The sequence below is a fragment of the Amyelois transitella genome, chromosome 8 (genome assembly GCF_032362555.1).
Source record: "Amyelois transitella isolate CPQ chromosome 8, ilAmyTran1.1, whole genome shotgun sequence".
NCBI lineage: Eukaryota > Metazoa > Arthropoda > Insecta > Lepidoptera > Pyralidae > Amyelois > Amyelois transitella.
In genome coordinates, this window is record NC_083511.1 from 5,446,613 (window position 1) to 5,469,436 (window position 22,824).

Genomic DNA, 22,824 nt, shown 5'->3' on the forward strand with positions numbered 1-22,824 from the left:
AATGGCGGACTTATCCCTTGAAGGGATTTATTCCAGTCAACCGGAATTGTTTGTATAAAACCCTGACAAACCAATTCAGGATTATGGTCTAAAGGAGCACCCGGGCTCCTCTCCAGAGAGGTGAGGATGTAACGGAGACTAACGTCAGGAGGAAGAAGAGAAATACTTTCGAGTGTCAATCGTGCTCAAATACATACATATGGTAACGTCTATATCCCTTGCGGGGTAGACAGAGTCAACAGTCTTGGAAAGACTGAATGGCCACGTTCAGCTATTTGGCTTAATGATAGAATTGAGAGTCAAAAAGTGACCGGTTTCTTTTCAGGAAAAAATAAAATTGGTCTAACAACTAGCCACTATCTTAACCTAATTTAAATCATGTAGTCATCCAGCTAAACGTGGCCTCTCAGTTTTTTCGAGACTCCTGGATTTATCGAATCCAGGGAAGGGATAAAGACGTCGCAAATGTGTGTATTTACAAATAGCTAAGCCTACTGTACTAGATAAACCGTCGAAAATAGCACATTTTCCCCTCAATAACAAAAGTAGTAGTAAGTAGTCGGCACTAGGTGTGTGCTCACGTCATTAATGCATTACATTGCCACATAACTATTACGCGCAATGGATCAATTTTAAAATATATCTTGTCTAAGTTAATTGCCGTGCACTAGCAATTATTAGATCTCAACAAGCAGGCTTGTGTCGTTAGTCAACTGTAGTACAAACTAGACATTCTTATTACACTTGTACTTACTTATATATCTATATATTTAACATCATTGCAATATGCCCAATTATCATCCATAGTTAAGTATATTTTATAGGGATAAAAAATTTGTATTTTTGTTTGTTACAAATAAATAGTTCCTCTCGATTTTGATGATAAAAGAGAACCCTCTATATGGTATGTGGCTATTCCTTCTGTGGTCTACGTGCATGTATACTCCTTTCGCTTCATTCACACTCATAACTTTCTTCATGCAAGCTAATTTAGGTTTGGGGTGTATTTTTAACGGCGTCCAAAACTTGTGTTACTTTTTGCCATTCATTTTGGTAATTGTATTTTCTTACAAAACACACGAAGCAGTCTTTGGTGACGACCAAAACTATTTTGACTCTTTGTAAAGCACATTGCATGCTACTAGTTGATAAATAAATGCACATTGGGTGCTAATAGTTCCCGCGAACACGGAAATTACCTAACTGAAATTTTCTGAACCGATGCTTGTTCCTTTAAGACCATTAAACTTATTAAGACAATTTATGAATTTACCAGTAGTAACTAGATAAATTATATATACTACCGAAGTAAATAATATTGCTCCCAGCTGGAAATAGACTCTGCCATTCATGATATGACTGCAAATGATCATTATTTAGTTGATTACCATCAACAGGTAGCTAAATAGGACTATCAGAATCATCTCTTGCACTATCGATAAGGCAATTCTGATGCACATCAAGGTAGCTACACACCTATGAATCCTGATCACGTTTCAAACACAATAAACAGTTGAACCCTTTCCAACCTTACTAATGTAAGGTTTGATACTGATGAATCAATATTGTACTACGTCTAAACAGTGCGCCTTACCTAAAACTAATAGCGATTGTGAGTTTGAGAACAAAACCTTTAATATTCGTAGTGTTCATTTGTTCATCAATCCATCAATATTTCTTTTATTTTTTGCCTGTTTATAGTTGCATCTCTCAGCTGTTTATATTTATTTCATGTCTTTATGTTATAAACACAAGATACCACAATTACAGAAATATTGTGATGCGTTCACTTTTATAATATGAGGAGCAAAGATTTGTTTTAATATCATTGATATTATAGAGCAAGAAACTTATTAGTGAAACTGAAAATTCTACATTCAAAGATAATATACCTGTAAGCTAGTCCTTTATTATCTTCGTGTTTAGTCAGATATTACACCAAGTAATAATATTGATTATATATGGTACTTATAAACCCCATCTTATATTTTTTTCCTTTTAATAAAATAAGATTTGCCCTATATACCCATTTGCCTTATCATTACCAAAAGGTAGTTTCATGAATTTCTAAATCATAGCGCCCATTCTAAATTTATAGCAATGCTAACCACTTATTTGTTTGCGTTAATTTTCTTCTTTACCTTGTATGATACTAATTAAAAAAAATATCGAAAGCAAAAAAATTGTTCACTACTTTTCGCGTCAAAGAGTTAGTTAATTTTTTTATATTTAATGTGTGTGTTTAGCATAATGTGGAAATCTTAAAAAATAATATAAGTTAAATTTAATGACATTTATATTTAGTCATTTATTTTCATTAATATTTTTTTTTCTTTCATTGAATTAGGTTAGTATATATAAAATCTAAGAAAAAAATGTATAGTTCAGATTCAAGATTGATATTTAAAATCTTCCACATTCCCTTTTAAGTTCAAACAAAATTTAATTCTCCTCAGAGAAATTGATACAGGTAAAATACATGTACATTAATTATATATTACACGTTATTACACGTACACGTGTTCATAATGTTTTAACAAAGCCCCTGATGTGTTTTTCATAGCAGTGGCTTAAGCTTGTTACGTATCTTTTGTTTTAAATAGGCGCAACCTTTTAGTACGAGTAGGTAAAGTAATTCAAATTCAAATTTTTATTTACATAATATGAGTACAACAAAGTCTTTAATTTACATAACTGATCTTGTCGACGCCCCGATATTTCTTACCATTCAAACGAGAAGCAAATCAAAGTGACGTTAGACACACGTCACGACGTTACGGAAGTGTGGACACCTATATGTACGTCATATTAACCCTTTCTAACTAACTACTAACTATATTTTACTAACTAACCTATAGGAATTTATATCGTTATATAGTTTATTGTAGGTAGGTACTAAAATTTTAAAGTAGAGCTATTTGTAGTTTGCAAAATGAATCTACTTGTCTAAAATCAATCCTTGGTTTGGTGATTTTTTGAATGCTTTCTACCGGCATCTTTAACAAGAAGACATGCAACTTACTCACTAGGTAAAAAGGAAAAGATTAGATATCCTATTAAAAATAAAAATATCGAGTAACAAAACATTGAAAGACCAACTTACGATGAACCTACCTTGACAAATTGGGAAAGATCTGATCAAGAGCACTCTAACGAAGAGCATGCATAAAGAGATTAATGATTGTGGATGACGAAAGGATTCAGAGCTTGCCACGCAAGTGACAGAAAAAGTAAAGAAAAAATGTTTGTAGATTATAAGGGAGAAACATAATTGGAATTATTAAATAAAAAAGATTTGCATTGAGTAATAAATGAATTTATTCATATCTTAAAAATAACTAAGTAATCGCTTCAACAATTGTTTCACTAGGTTAAATGTACATTTCTTAATTAAAATTGTACATTTCAATCGAACTGGCCGTCGCTCCTATATTTTTAGTTGACATCTCTTTTGGCAGCCAGCAATGCCGCGAGCGAATAAGCATCAAAATTACCAAATTCTGGGGTCACAACTTTATCATCTGAATCTTCATCATCAGTAATCGCCGATCCGACGGCAACAAAGTCGTTCACACCATCAAAAATAATATGAAAAATATCAGCAAGCGTGTACATCCCTATTTTCCGCAAAAGATTCACTTTCAACTGTTGTAAGTGAACTTTGCAATATGCAAAGGCTTGTAGAATCAAGTCTTCGATTATATCTCTAATTTGATCCTTGATAGCCAGCAATATGGATCCCAATTCTCTTTTCGTGATATGCGATGGTTCCAGATTATAGATTTCTTCGTCAGCATTTTCTAGACCGATGATTTTAATGTTCTTGCCGTTTGGGGATGGAGTGGGCGTGGGCGACGCCAAGTTTGCTACGACGAGCGAAAAAGCGACGAAACTCAGCACTTGGACACGAGACATCTGTAAATCAATAAAAACAATTTTATTTTTGCAAATAGGTACGTGATCCTGTCCTGCGATAATATTTTTTTCATTGACACTAAAAATATTATAAAAGAAAATCATTGATATTTTAAATAGAAGAATATAAGTAAATAAAAGTTTAAGAAATACTGAATCGATTACAATTACAATATTTGAGTTAATTTGAAGAATAGGTACAGTTCAATAGAAGTTTTATTTAAAATTAATTGTTACTCAAATTCAAAAATAAAATGAGAAAATAAAAGATAAAAATATAAAACACTTACCGTGAAATTGTATGTTTCGCAGATCCTCTTGATTTTCTAATCGCAGTGCACTGTGAGCTTAAAGTTTTGAATACGATGGAATACTCAAAAACTTCCTATTTATATATCCAAAAAAAGTAATAAGTAATGATGCATCTATTAGCAAATGAACCTTAATATCTAAAGTATTTATATTGCGAAATACATTGAATAGATGCACTGATTCTCAATGATTCACTTATTCTAATTAGGTGCATTAAAGTATTGTGAGAATTTGAAAAAAGATCATTTCTTAATGAAAAAAAATTACCAAATTCGCTCTCATTCTTTTCTTTACTCATTGTATTGATTACATAATGTACAGGGAATTTAGAAATCCTACTAATATTGTAAATGCAAAAGATTGTAAGAATTGTCACGTCTTTATCCCTCGCGGGATAGACAGAGCCAACAATTTGGAAAAGACTGATAGGCCACGTTCGGCTGTTAGGCTTAATATGAATAATATTGTCTAAATTTTGAAGGTGAGTTGTTTATTGAAGATTTTCCCTTTTGGTTCAATGTAAGGCGACAAAGGGAAAAGCTTATAAACTTGGAATTCTTTATGAGCACATGGGCTAGCAATCGGTTAGTCTTCTAAGACTCTCAATTTCATCATTAAGCCAAACAGCTGGACGTGGTCTTCTAGACTTTTCAAGACTGTTGGCTCTGTGAAGTTCAATGTACCTATGTAATCTTATTTTACACCGTAATTTTGGTGTTTATTTGAAAAGGCTTTTTTTAAAGATATATCTTTATATAAATTTTGTAAATAAGCTTATTTTTAAATAAGCTTATACTCCAATAAAATAATATATATTTTTTTTCTTTAAAATCTTTATTCTAGGTCTAATAGTAGCGAAAGATTCAATGCCGGTGCTTTTCTCTTTCAAAGATCAATTTAGGTTACTTCTTCTGTATTGTAACTTCCCAATGGTGAAATATTAATTCTTTAGTCATTCAGGCAAGTAGACTCAAGTAGCACGAAAGTGCTGTATGACAGCTACAATACAGTTCACTGTGAGTGCATTAGCTGCTTGAGCTTGCTGTACAACGGCGTAGACAGCGCATCCTCTGCTAATATAACTTTCAGCACATAGCTGTGTTAGATATCCAATTATTAAATAATTGGATTATATCGACATTCTATAAGCATTTTTTTGTGTAACAGCTACCACAACAGCTGTACTTTGAGTCACATGTTACTTTTTAGACAGCTCTTAACATAAAAGTGAAAATTTTTTACACTTTTATAGAATTTTTGTGACTTATTATAAATGTTTTAAAGGGTTACATGCAATTATCGTTAATGTTATACTTTTTATCGTACAAGTGACATGTGTGGTTTGTTCCGAGATTTTATTACATCAATTAATTTAAGTAAAATCTTTAATTTCTTTGCTATTATGTTCAATATCTTATTGGGAAAGTAAATTTACGTGAAATACTATATGAATTTAGGCCAAAATTTTCACACGCTTTCTTAATTCTATCTATTCTTAATAGTACAGCAAACAGCTTTATGTTCATCCTCGTTTTTTTTAATACAGCTGTTGCAGCCTTGGTGAAGTTCAATAAGTTTATACAAATGCTTGCGATGACGATGTGGACCTTGTGTGACAATATATAAAGCAGTTTTGTGCTACTTGGGGATGTGTAACCGTGATTCATTTCTTCGTGTAAAAACCTAATTTAATCGATTCAGAATCGTGGTCATATCCCTGGGGAGGCGTCACCAAAATGGCGAGGACGCAACCTCCACCTCGGATTGTAACCGGCTCGATTACACTTTGTATTAATTGATTGTGCCGTGTGGTTCCCGGCACCAAAAGAAAAAAGAATAGGACCACTCCATCTCTTCCCCATAGATGTCGTAAAAGGCAAATAAGGTATAGGCTTATAAACTTGGGATTCTTCTTTAAGGCGATGGGTTAGCAACCTGTCACTATTTGAACCTCAATTCTATCATTAAGCCAAACAGCTGAACGTGTCCTATTAGTTTTTTTGAGACTTTTGGCTCTGTTTAGCCCGCAAGGGATGAATATATGTATGTATGTATGAATTGATATTCTTAAAACGAAGTACCTACCACCCAAAGCAGTGGTAAAATCTACTAATACTCATGTTAAATTAAAAAGAAAAATATTTTGGGATAATCACACATCCTATTTCTGGCAGTTATAGAAAAAATCAATTCTAAAGCCGGGGGCAAAAGCTAGTGTATCATAAGGTGAAATGTTTACACGGATTCATATGGCAATGACAACGAGCGCTCTCCACAAGTACGGGCGGGCGGCTGCGCTTGCGACTACCGCCTTCGCGGCGTGATAATGTATCAGTTTGTAGCGAGCCGACGATACGCGAGCAACATTCGTCAACAAGCCGGCATTTCAATTATTACGATTCGAGAAATTAAAACTAAATCGTTTAATCGATTATGAGTGATAAGTGATTAAACTAATTAAGGGAACAATTAATTAATCACGCCAGTATGAGAAAGTGCTTCAAAATGGGCCTTTTGAAAAGTAAGTTTCTGTTATTTTTTAAATTTTATATGCTTTTTAAACAAATTTTGCATTTAAGAAAAGATAAAACTCAATTTGTGCTACCAATACAAAAAATGGTTTCTTCAGATATTAAAACATCAATTAAAACCTGCTTCAACCTCAGAACACTTAAAATTACTAGACGCATTCGTTCGCCATGCCACTAAAACGACATAATAAATTTTATTGTGTTTAAAATCTTACTATTAACATTTTCCTCGTTACTTTTATCTCTATCTAATATAAAAGTACTTTATTTAGTTAGTATTAGAATAATGTAAACATTTTAAATCCTTAATCTTCTTTTGCAAATTAATGTTTTACGATCAGTAAATCTTCGGTCTTAAGTAACTATTTTATATCCGTATTATCAAAATAAGATTTCAACATGACTCTTTTTTCTAAACGAATTACTATATAAAATTTGAGCTATTTAGGAAGTCGTAAGAATTACACAAATCAAATAGAAACATCGATTTCAAATGAGTATTTAAGTATGAGATACCTTACCTTAAAGATCCACTGTTGAGGGTGCAAATCGTAACATATAGAGATAAATAAAATAAATGTAAAAAGAATTGAGAACAAGCCTTCGCCCACGGCTCCGTCCCCGTGAATAGTACCCTACGTCTATCTCTATTATAGTATGCAAAATTTTATAAAAATCGGTTCAGTGGTTTAACTGTGAAGAAGTAACAAACAAACTCACTTTCGTTTTTTTTATTAGTATGGATATGATAATGGATTAGTTAGGATAGTATGGATTCCGATGTTTCAATAAAGTGGTCGGCGCAATACCCGACCGCAATCAGCTTCAGGCATGCATCACTGCAGTTCCATAATAGAGACGCCACAGCAACCTGTTGTTGTTTATTTTGAATACATAGCTCGGGGAAACATCGTCGTTATTGGTGATATTAATTGTTTTTGTTTTTGTATTAAGATACTTAATATTTTTGCATTTGCGCGGTCTGTGATTAGATGAAACAAGACTGACTTAGTGACTGATATATCAACGCACAGCCAAAACAGACTTTAAATATTTCAAATTTCAGGTGTTGGTTATTTATGTAGGTTAAGGATGCAGAGGACTTCCCCAAATTCCCGTGGGAACAGAAATTTTCTATTTAGGTGGATGAAACCATGAGCAAACTCTAGGTTATGCTGTTCATTCACTTCTGAAATCGCATTGTCCTCGTCGAAAACACGATGAGTGAGATTCACACACGTCTATATCCCTTGCGGGGAAGACAGAGCCAACAATCTTGAAAAGACTTGTAGGCCTCGTTCAGTTGTTTGACTTAATGATAGAATGGTATAATAGATTAAATTTACATAATTCAGAAAGTAAATTATTCCAAGATTTTAGGGTTACAATTATGCTCCCAAAACATATATATTATATAGCAAAGCAAGGCATAATTGTGCTATCTTCGACCAAAATGTAATTTCGGTAAGGAAAATAGGTTCCTGATTAAAATTTTCAGTACTTTTAACGTAATAAACTATTAAGAATATAAAATTTAAACTATATTATTAACGGCAATTGTTAAAAATCTTTGTAAGTAGTTTTAATAATGAATGTAACTAGTCAATAATATTTACACATTATAAATAGAATTACAAATTATGAATAGGCAAAAACGTTATTCATTGCGTCAAACATCTACATCAATATATTTCGTATACTACAGACAAGATAATATGGAGCCATAATCTTATCTTGTTTGCTGTCTGAATCGCAGATTCTCGTACATCTGTCTACAGAAGATCTGCGTGTAATCAAGTTATGATTTCACTTAATCACTAAGTTTAATTTATCGTTTATTTGAATTTGTCATTTAACTACAGGAGAGCATGTTAGTAAGAAACTTTCCTTTATACTCACATTTATTGGTAAAAAATCCTAATACGTACAGATAAGTAGACATACATATGTGTGAAGCTTACTTCCGCAACGGATATACAGATAACCTAAGAAATTGGCCTATGCAGTTACACTTGTCATTCATGGCCATTATCAACACGAGGAAAAGATACGTAAGGTCGAGATAATACTGTAAGCAGTAATAAATGCGATCTCCACAATTAACTGATATATTTATTCAATGCATAGTGTAGGTATTTACAGGAATTTAATTGTCAAACGCCGCAACGTGTAAACAAAAAATTACCAACATGCAAATACTTGTCAAATATTATATAACCTCCTATTTTGACGTTTGGTTAAAAGCTCTGTGTCCAAAATCAAATAAAGTCTACTTGTAGATGGATTCCCTTTGTAATCTAATTGTTTAGGTAGGTACAATTTTTCTTCGCACCACTTTCAGTACCTATGTATAGTAAAGGTATGACCAAAAAATGGGTAATGAAGAAGGCAAATTTATCAACTCTTCATATCGCATATAAGTTCCTAACCTGACGACTTTGATATACAAAGTCACATTAGGGATATTTGCGATATGTCTAATGTGAAAAAGAAAAAAAAATCTTTGACAAGTTTAAACTTTGTAGTAATATAGGTGGAATGTTGTGAAAAAATCTGATCTGCTCATGCGAATCATAAAAATTACCAAATCTTAAAAAAAATCTCTGGTGTGAACTCAAAGAATAAGCTTCTCAGCGTGTTTCGTTTAAAACTACACAATAAATGTGTTGCAAAAATTATTTTAACATGAGAGAACTGTTGTAGGTAATTGTAAGGCATTGTAGTTATAAAATGCTTTTGGAACCAATTACGCCAAACTATTGATATACTTAGTTCAAATACACTGAATAAAGGAAATCGTGAGGAAATTCATAATTTAGACAATTGTATGTGTAACCATAATTAGGATTAGGTTCTCCTGCTAAAGTCGCAGAGGTCGGACAAGATTTACATCGTATAAAACACTCCTAGATCGTGGTCCCCGGGATGAATGTGAGAATTTTCCTCCCAGTTGTCACCCGGTAATAAACAGGTTAGTAATAAAGTTTTCAAAATTAACCGGTGAAGTCTCTTTATATGGTTACTTCAACCTGATCTATTCCCAAACTATAACTTCCCGTTTTGTAATCTATCTTTAATTAATATAATGTCGCAAACCTTGCTATGTTTTACAAAATATAATGTTACATGTAATGACAATAGTAAATACTTAGATATCAAAGAAGACTTCCTGCTCTAAACATAAGAAAATGGATATAGTGTACCCATATAATATTACGTTACTTTGTTAAACTAATTTTATCAAGTATTGAAATATAACACTTTCGTAAAAAACTGTGACATGACAGACGTTTTTATTTTATTGGGACAACTTCCTTGACAACTTAAGAAGTACCTCAATTTAAGAAATGTACTCAGCTTTATTTTAAGGAGGAACTGTCCTCGTGACTACTTACTAATTAGATTGTTAACATCGTATATAAATATATTAAGAACATTGTTAAAACCTAACAGATTTACCTGAGATCTAACAGAGAAGCAGGCGCTCAAAGGACCTGGATGTATTAACGCAATTAACAAAACCTATAACTTCACATCAATTCAAAAAAAATTTTTTTTCTCTCATTACATAATTTGTACCCACACAAGTTCATTGTAGTGCATAACGGTTCATTATCATAACATGAGAGAAAAACTCAATGACGACAACTTGACCATACAACCGGTCTCGATGTGGGCCAAATTGCTCCAGGACATGCTGGGCCACCACGGAAGTTACACTTCCGTACTTCCGGGACATTTTAAAAGTCAAGGTCATATTTTTATGTTGACAAACAATCGTAATAGGTATCGTATAGGGTAGCCAATCTTGATCTTTGTTAATCAATGCTAATTTGTCCCAATTCGTTTCATTATTAATCACTTATCTATAAATAAAAAAACCTGTATCCAAAATACGAATGTTATTTGATAAACTTTAAATAACTTTTTGTGCAGATAAAATATTTCCACTTTTCAGGATTACTGCATATGTATTTGTTTTTCTTTCGATTCGTCCACATTTATTAGTATATTAAAGCAAGTTTATCGCAATAAAAAATGTTTTGTAAAATTGTCTCAGCTATTTGGATTAAATAGCTAAAATTTGGCTAATTTACAAAAAGGAAATCTGAATACTATGCCAAAAATCTGTATAACGCTCTCCTTTGTAGTCTCATATAATTGTAAGCATATCCAATGCTATCGTTGTCGTAACGTTTGACGGTAGCCGTTTCTATGCTAATTCTATCTAATATGGATAATCAGCGCAATTGAAGACCTTCGTATACAATCGCTTGTGGACAATTTAAATTATTATCGATTCATATTATTCGATTTAAGCAACCGTGTCTGCTGTCCGATGAACATAGGTTTTCAAGCATGAGGCAAGATCCGCTCACCTCTTATCCGGTGCAACATGCAATTTCTAGATGTCGCCCTTCACCTAAAAGATGTTGCAAACATCGGATTATAATAGCACTCATAATAACTAAAGTTAGACCTCGGCTTTAAATCCAATCTGAATCGAACTTTTTGAAAGGAATATAATATTTCTCAACTTTACCGTGGTCGTTATAAAGATTATTCAGAAACCTGAGTTCAAATAATAAAGTAAAATACTAAAAATTTACGATAAAAAAAAATATTGGAAGACATTTCTATTATGTAGGTATTACAAATTGCTCTAAGGCTTAAACAAATTATGTTCTACAATAAAGCACTTATCTTGAAACATTGTCATAACAAAATGTGCACTTTTGTTATCTTGCATAAATGGGTAATTTATAATACAAACAAATTGTTACCTGATTGTCATGTATTTGAAGACACTACAATAGAAAACGTAAATAGTGGGATAATATACTGTTTATCTCAACCAGTAAATTGTGCTTTACAATTATGCCTCTTGCAAATATTGCACATTATCAAATTGTATAGTCTTACTGGAATTTATTGTGCAGAGCTCGTTTTCTTAACACTAGTTATCTCACTGATTGTATGTAAATTGCTTATCTACTAAAGGCAATAACATTTTATTAAAAACGTTGAACCATAGAGAATTACAACTCATGCAATGACAATATTTCATGAAACATATTAAGTAAAATTTTCCTTCACAAAGTCACATTTGGTTCGTTATTACATTCCTACTTGATGTTTAGTGACTCGGCAGTCGTCTCGGAGATCTTTGAATAAATAACGCAGTCATTCAGGGGAGTCTTTCAGAGCCTACTCAGGTATTCAGAGAGGCCGGAGACCCTTGGTGCTAATGTACCTACCGCCATCAAGAAAACGCCGCATTATGTAGCGGAGGCATGTGAGATATTAAGTGTTTTGGTTTATAAATTAGGTGCAATTGTATTATTATAAAATTCTAAAACGACACACATTGTTGCTTTTGGAGTTCTAGTTTTCCACAACCACACAAAGTGTCATTTACATAAATTTCAAGGTTTAATTTTCACAGTAAATATCATACCAATACCAAATAAGATGCAATTGTCTTAAATACAAAATAATTGTTTATAAGCATTCTTTTCATATATGTATGTATTTGAAACACGCAATTGGTTTTACGCAAATGAAAACCATAAAAAACAAATGAATTTTCAATGATAAAAAAAATCTTTTAAGTTCTCAGGTTTTATATAAATGGACATCATTATGCCATTGACTCGAAAAAATCTTTTATGAATTTCAGATTGACAAAATACATTTTCCAGTTGTCTTAGGGACAAAACAATGTGATTTTTGGTGACACTTTATTTTGTAGTGGAAAAAAAATGGAAACAATGTATTCAGGTTAACATCGAATAAATGTTGATAAGGATCGCATCGACAACATTTATATTCCTTTGTTACCAGTAAAATATTACTGAAACCAGTTCTAGGTAGAAATTACACACGATAAAGGTAGTTTCTCATGGATTCTGGTCCAGAAAGCGCGGGCGTTGATAGTTCCCTACGGGTATAAGGACATAAAATATAGAAAGTATAGAAGATAAGCCATTGTAGGTATGTTGGACCCATAGAAATCGGACTGGGTCCAACAACTCCCGTTTACTACGAAATAAAAGAAACAACAATACCCTACTTTTAATAAAATATAGTATTGTTGTTCCTTTTTAAGATGCAAAAAAAAAATACGATGTTTATATAAAGTTGATCTAAAAACTGTTTCAATTGAAATTAATTCACTGACTATACAAAACAAGTACACTTCTAAAAGAAGGAATGGAGAGTTTCGTGTAAATGTAGTTAGTTAATTAATGACCCGGTTGCATCCTTAGCTGTATTCCTATTGTTTCAGAGCACGATCTAGTTTCTTTCGTTTATTTTGATTCTTGATATTTTTTTATATATACATACATGCGTATATGTAATTACATCTTTATCCGTTACGAGGTAGACAGAGCTAACAGTCTCGCAAAAACTGAAGGACTTCGTTCAGCTGTAGGGCTTAATGATGAAATTGAGAATCAAATAGTGACAGGTTGCTAGTCCATCGCCTATAAGAAGAATCACAAGATTATTAGCCTATCCCATTATCTTCTTTTACGACATCTATTGGAAATAGAGGGAGTGGTCCTTTTCTAAAGTGACGGGAACCACACAGAATTTTGCATGGGGGCTTTATCTCTGTACAATTCTGTAGTACGGGTATGCTCGGACCCTCGAAACTAAATTGGTGGACGGAAGCAAATGCGATTTTATTGTATTAGCTCATCTCCACTCGTTAACTCGATTGACTGTAAAAGACATAGATACCAACCTTAACCCGTTTAATCCCGCATGCTTGAATTAGACGACTACTTATGATTCATTTGATCACACGATTATTGAAGGAAAACATTGATAAACAGATAAATAAGTCATTGACTTTATGTAACAAAGAGTTATATAATGATTACATGATGTGATTGTAATATTTGTCGAAATTCCTTTCTTTGTGCCAACGAACATCTGTGGTCATGTAAATTTCAGCGAAATCCTTTCAGTAGTGTTGTATGTTCATCTTAGTCAAAGCCTAAAATTAAAAAAGGTGATCACAAACATTTTTGTCATCTTTATACCTTCGCTACTTAAAATTTATAAGTATCGTAAAATACCACTATTTAACACGTATTAAAATTGTAAGGATAAGTTTACCAAAATGTGAACTGTACCAAATCAATGAAATACTATTTTATCCATTACAAATTCATTCTGTATGTCAAAACCGAGTGTCGTGGGGCGGATTTAATTTGACAGTTCAATGTTAAGTGGCCGCAGGGTCAAAAGGTCCATGCCACCAGATGGATTATTACTTACAAATTATATTTGTCAGCGATGACTGGGTTTACCATGTTGTGGCCTACTAGATTGGTTAAACAGAACTACAGAAACACGAACATTGTGATATCATAATAATATTAATTACACAGTAATGACAAAAATCAAAAGGTCATTGCAATACGAAAACTTTTTTAAGTTTGGGGAACACTAGAGCATCGGTGGCCGAAAGGTTGAAATAATGGACTAAGAAAGTAAAATGCAAAGGTTTGAATTCAAATCATACCGCAACTATGTACTTTATCTTTTCTGAATTATGTTTCAAACATCACTTAACAATTGTCGTATATTCATGTTTAAAACTAGGTTTACTGCCACTTCCAGTCCGGTAGCAAGCGGTAGTGCAGGAGAAACAATACCAAATCATGGTCCAATATGGGTAAGGCTTCTTTGCAAAGGTTGTGGAGGGTAGACGGGGGTCGCTTCATGTAAAATCCTGACTAATCCAATACAAGAAGTAGGATACTGGGCTCTCACCAGAGGTGAGGACGGCGGACGTATTGGGACTTACTCCGAGAGAAAGATGACAGGCAAACACTATTCATTATTGAAGGAAAAAATGAAAAGGGCAAGGGCAACAAAACAATATGATAAGAAAAAATATATTGCTTGATAAAAATAAATATTCAATAAATGTAACATAATGAACTTTAACATGAGTTCGATTAATATACTTTAATGATCGTTATTCTCATAATTATTATTTCTCCAGTCAGTTTATATTATCAAAGTTGATAACTACAGTAAGAGTTCAATATAGAGCATGGTCTTCCTCATTGTAAGAACATCGCTTAACAAACTAACTAATGTAATTCAACATAACTCAGCAAAGAATCATTGGTACATAGTCGCGGTTGTCGAACACGTGACACCCTGAGCTTCACATTTTTTCGTTCATCCATCGATGTTCTAGTTGCAATGCTGCATCTGTAACCAGAACAGTGACCGAGGGTACATCGCGTCAAATCACTCTCATTGATCACGTTTGCTTCCGGAGTCGGCCCCTAACGCAGACGCGTAGTGTCGCCTTGCCTCGTAATTTCACATCACTTTGTTTGCTATAGATGTGTTTATTTCTGACTTTTGTTTTTATGCTTTAAAGAAAAGAGTCTACTGTAAGCAACCACCGTCCGACGGGAGTCGCTTCGTGTAAAAATCAGACTTTTACAATACAGAATCGTAGTCAAAGGTGGCCTTTTCTCTAGAGAGGTGAGGATACAAGGATGATCTTGAGATCATCCTTCCTACCGTTATATTTCAATAGCACTGAATACGCCAGGAACATGGACATAAGAAAAAATATCGGTACGTTCGAGCTTAACCACTTAAGCGTAATATATGTATGTAGTCTTTAATAATCATTTATTATAAGACATGTCATGATAAGTCCGATTTTCAATGTTACTTTGTTGTGAATAGCAGTTAGATAGCAGATTTCAGATAGCAACTTCACGCAACACCTTAGAAAAGTAAATAGATGTGTTAAGAGATTCCTTTGAAACTTATTATAAGAAATCACGATTCAAGATAATCATGGTATATGTGCGGTTTACATTTCCTTGTAACTGATTTTTAAGGAAAAATGTTTGTTTGTGGTCAAATGACATCGTGCTAAAAGAATACTTAGTAAACCTTCGTCTTTTCATCAGATTTCTCTGAAGTAATCCAAGGGAAGATAAATAAGACAAGTCTTATTAATAGGTTATATTATAAGCAACTAGCTTAGGCTCTTAAAAAGAGTCTATTTTGTTTGCTTGAGTAACTAACAATATAACACAAAATTGTTTAAGATGAATTTTAATAGTAGTGCGTAAAATTAAAAAAAATACATATAAAAAAGTGCGACATACAACGTCAGTGGACTAGCCATTCTTATAATCAATTTATCAAAAAACTAGTTCCTTTTTTTTATTGTCAAAAACTTCTTTAGTAACTCGCTGTATCGTTCCCGTGGAAATTTCCAAAGATCCTGCCTTAACGAATATCTACGTCATTATGTCTACTGCCATATTTCTTGTTTTAAAACTATATTTTTTGTTACTTTTCGTCATGATGCGCACGGTGTTTGATATGAAAATTTATCAAAGAGTTCACTCATGATCGTTCAATAAGTCGAATTCTCTTCTCAGTTCGTGGTTGTTGCTGCACGTAAAGATTGTGGAGTATTTAACTCGTATATTTCACAAGGTACGATAGAACACGCTGATTATAAAATTACCCCAGTTATGTCCGACGGGCAATTGTTATAATAATAAATGCACTCACGCTCACTCATCCGGCTTTTAGGCCGTGTAGGGTTTCACTGCGAATTGTCTAAGAAATCTGGGTTAAGTAAAGTAATGGGTTAATTATGAAACCCAGGACGATTTTGATTCCCAAAGTAGTCAAATAGTTATTAAAATACTAGGTTATAGAAAAGTTTGCCGGGACACCCAGGAAACGTTGTTTTGCCATATGAATAAAATTTAAGTAATTTTTAGTTAAAAAAAAGGTTAAGGGTGGACAACCCTTATCATTAAGGTATATGAAAAAATAGACCTACTTAATATGCTCACGAAATTTCATGAGAATTGGTCAAGCCGTTTCGGAGGAATACGGGAACGAACATTGTGACATGAGAATTTTATATACAAGAAGAATGTATCTTTTCTCCGATTTGCGATCGGGCGACAGGAGTCATCTTAGAATGAGACGTCGACATAAAAGTAGGATTCCTGTCGGCTGAACGTCTGAAAAATTATGTCGAACTGTTCGACTGCCGAACACAGTTTCAGTCTCTTCCAAATATTTTTCTAAGGATTTTTATTGAACCACGACAACGATTTGACAACTTTTTGTGAAATTAGATTAAATTTAAGTATATTAGTCGTAATCATAGTTGAGTAGATAAAGATAATTTTAGTTTTATCTAATGACATTTTATGGATATTTTCACAAGCTGCGTTTTACGAAAGTAATTAAATAAAATCTCTGTGAGCAATATATCCTAAGTAGTTAGATATACCCAATTTAACAGGTCAATAACTGTGGTGATACTACTGTTGAACCGGCGAATGGACTGGAGTGGAACGTTAGATTAAAATCTTTTTTCTCGACATTTTACCAGGAAACTAAGTAACAACTCATCAAAGCAGTTTGTGGTTAATTGATAGGTAAGGTTTTTGTGCAGTGCATTGATTGTGTAGCCATTTCTTATCTTTTGTTACAAAATACCAAAATTAAGCCAGATAATTTAAATCTTTCTTTATATTAAACTCTTAAGTTAATTAACTCGTTTTTTCTAAACTGGTACGGAACTTTCATTTGAATATACCTACAAAATGAATCATATCTTTATCTTTTCGATCCAGTCAAGTAAATAAAATTTGACTAGTTTGTACGGCATTATTTTCAATAAAATGAGGTAGTTCTTATTGATAGCTGTTTTGCAATTTGTTACAAGAGTACTAGCAATAGAAAGTAGGTCATTGTCCATAAGATTAGATAAATATAGGTAAACTTATGGGCATATTTTAAAATAATTCCTACTTACTTCAACTGATGTGCGACAGAAATGAAATTTTTTAATCGTAATTTCATTTCTGTCGCATATTTTCTTTCTAAATTTATTCTTAGATGCTTCTGTTTGTTATGGATATTACGCTTAGTGATGCGTTATGTATTTTCAGGATATTTTCCAATGTCCAGTTGACTTTAAAGCTCAGTACCATCAAAACTGCGCGTTGGTATCTAATTGTTACTTTACATGCCGTTTACACGCCAAAATTCTGAATTGTGTAAGTCTGATTTTTACACGCAGCGACTCCTGTCGGAGGGTAGTTTCTTACAGTAGTGCGGTTGTTTTTCAGATCATATACAATATCATCATTCTGAGAATTCACACATAGAACCAATTTAAATGAATAGAGAAATAGGTTTGCCATAAAAGTCAACTGCAATAAACCAAATCATTAACCGCTTAAACGCTAATAAACTCTTGTTGAAAGAAAATGTTTCTTTAACACGCATATTCTCACATTTCAAATTGAGTGCACTTTTAATTGATCTTATTGCGTTTCTGTTATGAAAATACTATGAAGGCTACCAACTTCACCTTGTACTAGGATGTATCCATGATATGTAGGTACTTAGTTGTAGTACTCCAGTTTTGTAAAACGTAATCTACGCAAAAGATTACGGTGTTTTTATTTTATAACTTCTTTTATTTCAAACATCTTTTTTACATGATCATGACGCCGGCGCGTTTAATTAGTCTCAGACAAATAATAAATGATAATATACCTGAAATTTCGGGAATTCGTTATTAAATTTCGCAAAATATTTTCAGATAATCCAAATGCTCAAAGAAACATTAAAAATAAAAAAAGAGAAAAACAATCTAATGTGTCAACAAGTTTCTTATTATATAACCCCTTATTTATCATGAGTTTTACTTATATACCAAAATATTATAAATATTTTTATTATCAGATAAAAATATCTCAAAAACTTTTTTTTTAATTTGTTTCTTTTCTGCTACCAAGCGGCTAAATGAGATCAACTACACTTTTGTTACTATGCATCGCGTATTAACCTTATTGTTTTACTAGGTGTTAAACCAGCCGAGCAAATCGCGATCTCTGTAATCGATATTCCTAACCTTGGCCCCAAACCGGCCCGTTGTTGTCCGCAAGATGAAGAATAATGTCTTGACGTATGACGCCTGCTCCGTATTCGCGAACTACGCATAATCTACCTAAGTACAAGCCCTGCAATTGTCATACTCGAATAGAAGCCGTGGAAAAATATTTTCTATGAACCACTTCTATTTGTCCATGAAATCGGCTAACAAAAAGAGCGTAAACAAATCCGGAATGTCAAATCTCGACAAGCTCCCGCCAAAAAAGTTATGACATATTAAGTCGATGCTGTGGTAAACAACACATTGATTGATCCAGTGTCAAATTTGTTTACAGTAGGTGCTGCAAAAGTTCGCACATTTAGAAAAACAACGTGTTGTTGTCATTTGAAGTGTTTATTCTGGCCTGTTGAACAGGAGTGCAGGTGATTGTGGTCTGAAAATTAATAAGCAAATATTTAGGTACCTTTTATACATATATTTTTTTATAAACGGAGAACCATATTGGTAGTTACTATTTATATATACATACAAACACATACGCCTGTTGATAGTCATCCTGGATTGGGAAAGTCAGGTTTTTACTCAAAGCCATCTCCCTTTAAATTCTGCAACCTTTGCATGGGAACCTATTGGATCATGGTAAAAGCTGATAAATGTATTCATTCCTTCAGTCGCCTTTTTGTCCATTGGAAGGAGATACCCTATTCTATTAAAGTGCCCGAAACTACACGACACTATTTTCCCTTAGTCTTTTTATATATCGGGATCAAAATAAGTCGGGAGTTAATCGATTTAAGTCTTATTTAACAATCAGTTGTAAGATTTGCTCATACAGAAATAACCCAACATCACAAGCTTAGAATGTTTATGAAAAATAATACCTACTATCAAAAAGTGTAAATGTGAGCTATATGCAAAGAGGCGTAATATCTATTTTGCTAAGTCCCTGAAAGTGTTTAAAATGATTTTTTTATATTACATTTTTAATAGTTAATATAAAACAGAGAAATACGGAAAGATCCTATATCTTTCCGTATTTCTCTGTTTTATATTAACTTCGTGCAAATAGCATTAATTTTACAACTTTGTACATATTGTGGTTTTACACATATGTATATTACAAGATAACTAAATTGATGAACCCACAACACACAGATAAGTAGTAAGATAACATTATACAATACATACTTACTTTCCGGATTTTCTCATAAAAAAAGGATATTATCTACCAGAAAAACTAATGTTATTATTCGCTCATTAAGATATCTGCATGATTAATGGAGTAATTGTCTACAAATGAGATCACAAAAGCTGCCCCAAAAATTGATGTAAAGATTACATTGCTAATTTTGTAAATTTAAATAACAAACAAAAACTAATAGATGACTTTATAATACCTGTAATCTGCAGTAATACAGTTTAATTGAACTTTAATACTTTAAAAGTTCCATTGAGATTTCAAATCCGCACGAATATGTTAAATGGAAAATGTTTGTATTAATTTTTGTTACGAATAAGTTGAAAACCAACGGGACTGATATTGATGAAATTTGACATAGAAAAAGAATAGACCTTGAGGAATAACAAAGGTAATTATGATTACAAAATAATACCTTGATCGCATCGGGGACATACTAGCAGAACATCTATAGTACACTAAATCGACGAGTTGACAAAAATTGATGCAAGGATCTAGTCAAAAGATAAAGTCTTTTTGTCTTTCCCTCGGAAAAGTCGTGATGGTACGTGACAAATAGTCAACTTGTGATCAGAAGGCCGCGGACTAATTAGCACATGAATGCGTGGTGCATCACAGTGATTCCGCTCTGGGTCATTACCGTGCAATGAAGATCATTGTCAAGGCGTCCGCGTCGCGACTAGACCGACAGATGTCGCAGCCATATATTTCATATTTAATTACCACATATTATAAAATCCCTATTTTTCTGTCTGTATGAATGCGCTAATCTCTGAAAGTTGTGAGCGGAATTATTTCCTGTTTAAAATGTTGAAAAGGAAGGTTTCTAAGGAAGGTTTATACAATCTATAGGGCATTTCGTGATTTAGGGGAGCAGTAATAGAGAATCTCCTGAAATTCCCACAAAATGATTTAATGGGATTTTTCGTTTATATCTTACGAGGTAGACAGAGTCAGTAGACTGTAAAAAGCTTTAAAAAAATAATTTTGATTATGCGTGGTGCATCCCAGTCAATTAATTGCATTTATAATGAAGATAAGATATGTCAAGTAGAGACATTTAAATTTACTATATGAAACCAAGCTCTTCGACTATTTCAATAATTACTACGCGAATTTACGCCACGTGGCACGTGATATACGAGTTTCATTGCTTACCACTCCTCTAAATTAACTAGACACATGGCTTGATTCGAGCTAGCTTGGTTAACAATGACTTCTTCATACTGACATTTCAAATTATTGGCCAGGCTAACTAGGAGAATGCATTGTGCCTAATTAATGTTGTGTACTAGCACGATCTGTGCATACGCTAAACACGGACGTTGATGCGCATTAATTGAGTGGAAATTGATGATTCTACATGGTACTTTAACAGTATTTACAACTAATACACCGTCTTTCCGGTACATTGTATAGAAATCTAATTTAATAGTTCCATCTACATACCTACTTAGATTAACTGGTAATGCAGCTTGAAGGCTGTATCTACATTGAAGTTTATGTTGATAAGGCATGACTATGAAACGCCTAAGAATTGAGGCAAGTTAATTATTGTTGGGCCTTTACAATATTAAAAACTTCAATCAACAAATAATTTTAGAATAATACATGTATATAGAAATATAAATTAACTCATAGGCAATGGGATAGGCTTATAAAATTGGGATTCTTATTCAAAATACCTAGGCGATGGGCTAGCAACCTGTCACTATTTGAATCTCAACTCAAACATAAAGCCAAATAGCTGAACGTGGCCTATCAGTGTTTTCAAGACTGTTGGCTCTGTCTACCTGCAAGAGGGATATAGCCGTGATTATATGTATGTAAATTATTTAATTTTTTATGTATGTCTATGTCATAACATAGTCTCTTATACCTTTATGCGTGGTTTTCTAAACCACAAGTTCCGACTGGCATTAAAATGAAAATTCGTTCAATTTGAAAACACTGGAATAAGTAATAAGGAAAAAATAGACTGGACAATGAAAAAGATTGAATTGCAACAACATGTGTACAGGTAATAAGTAGAATTTATTTGAATATGTGTTTTTCAACGATTTCGCCTTAGTCTCTTTATCATTCGTATACTAAGCGTTATCACAAAAAGCTATAAAGATTGTTACTTTTAAAATTATTGACAAGTACAACACTAAGTCATAAATAACACAACAATTTATATACTCACTTCTTTGATGAGGGGTCCGGGGTGTGCCTTTTGACTGGGTTATTCAGGTTTTAACACGAAGCGACTCCCGTCTGACCTTTTCAGGGAACGTAATACATATTAGATCATGGTGAAAGCTGCACTAGATGAATGTGTCTATTTGCTCGTAAAATTATGTCTTTAACCCTTACTGGGTAGGCAGCTGGAAGTCTCGAAAAGACTGAAAAGCCACGTTCAGCTGTGTGCCAAAATGATGACAATTCGCTAAATAAAATGAAATACAGATAGAAAGTAACAATATATTAATGATTTCTAATCAAAATGTTATTTTCGTTCACAGTAATCCCCAGTCAAGTTTCGAACCGAGACAAGTCGAAGGTCCCTCCGGTTGAGGTTCAGGAAGAAGAGAATGACGTGGTGTCCTCGGTGATCGGCAACTACGGGCCCTGGCAGCTCCTCATCACGTTCCTGCTGGCTCTCTTCTCGTTCCCCTGCACATTCCATATCTACCTCCCCACTTTTACGGTTAGAACTATTTTAACATCATCTGCATATGAACTACATAATATGAACATCTATTCCGTTTTAATGTGAGAAGGGATCGAACTCTTATGAATTTCTGATGATATAGTACTCAGATAATTTCAATGAACACGATAATCATATGAGCAACAGTCTATTGAAACATTTATAAAGTACATGTTCAATTGACTTTAGGCCTCAAATGAATGTAGGTATTATTCAGGATTATTCAAGACGAGTGCGTCAA

At 33.2% G+C, this 22,824-nt stretch overlaps 1 protein-coding gene across 2 annotated transcripts in view; it reads left to right on the forward strand.

Annotated features, from left to right (window-relative positions):
* Positions 1 to 22,824, forward strand: part of LOC106137200 (organic cation transporter protein) — a 41,841-nt gene that overhangs the window by 13,812 nt on the left and 5,205 nt on the right. The window contains exons 1-2 of one of the 2 annotated variants that reach the window (XM_013338004.2): positions 6,548 to 6,748; positions 22,396 to 22,580. In XM_013338004.2, coding sequence (XP_013193458.2) covers positions 6,715 to 6,748; positions 22,396 to 22,580 — 219 coding nt within the window. In that variant the 5' untranslated portion in view covers positions 6,548 to 6,714. Of the gene's footprint in view, positions 1 to 6,547; positions 6,749 to 22,395; positions 22,581 to 22,824 lie in introns of those variants that run through there. The other variant, XM_013337996.2, reaches the window with a different exon arrangement.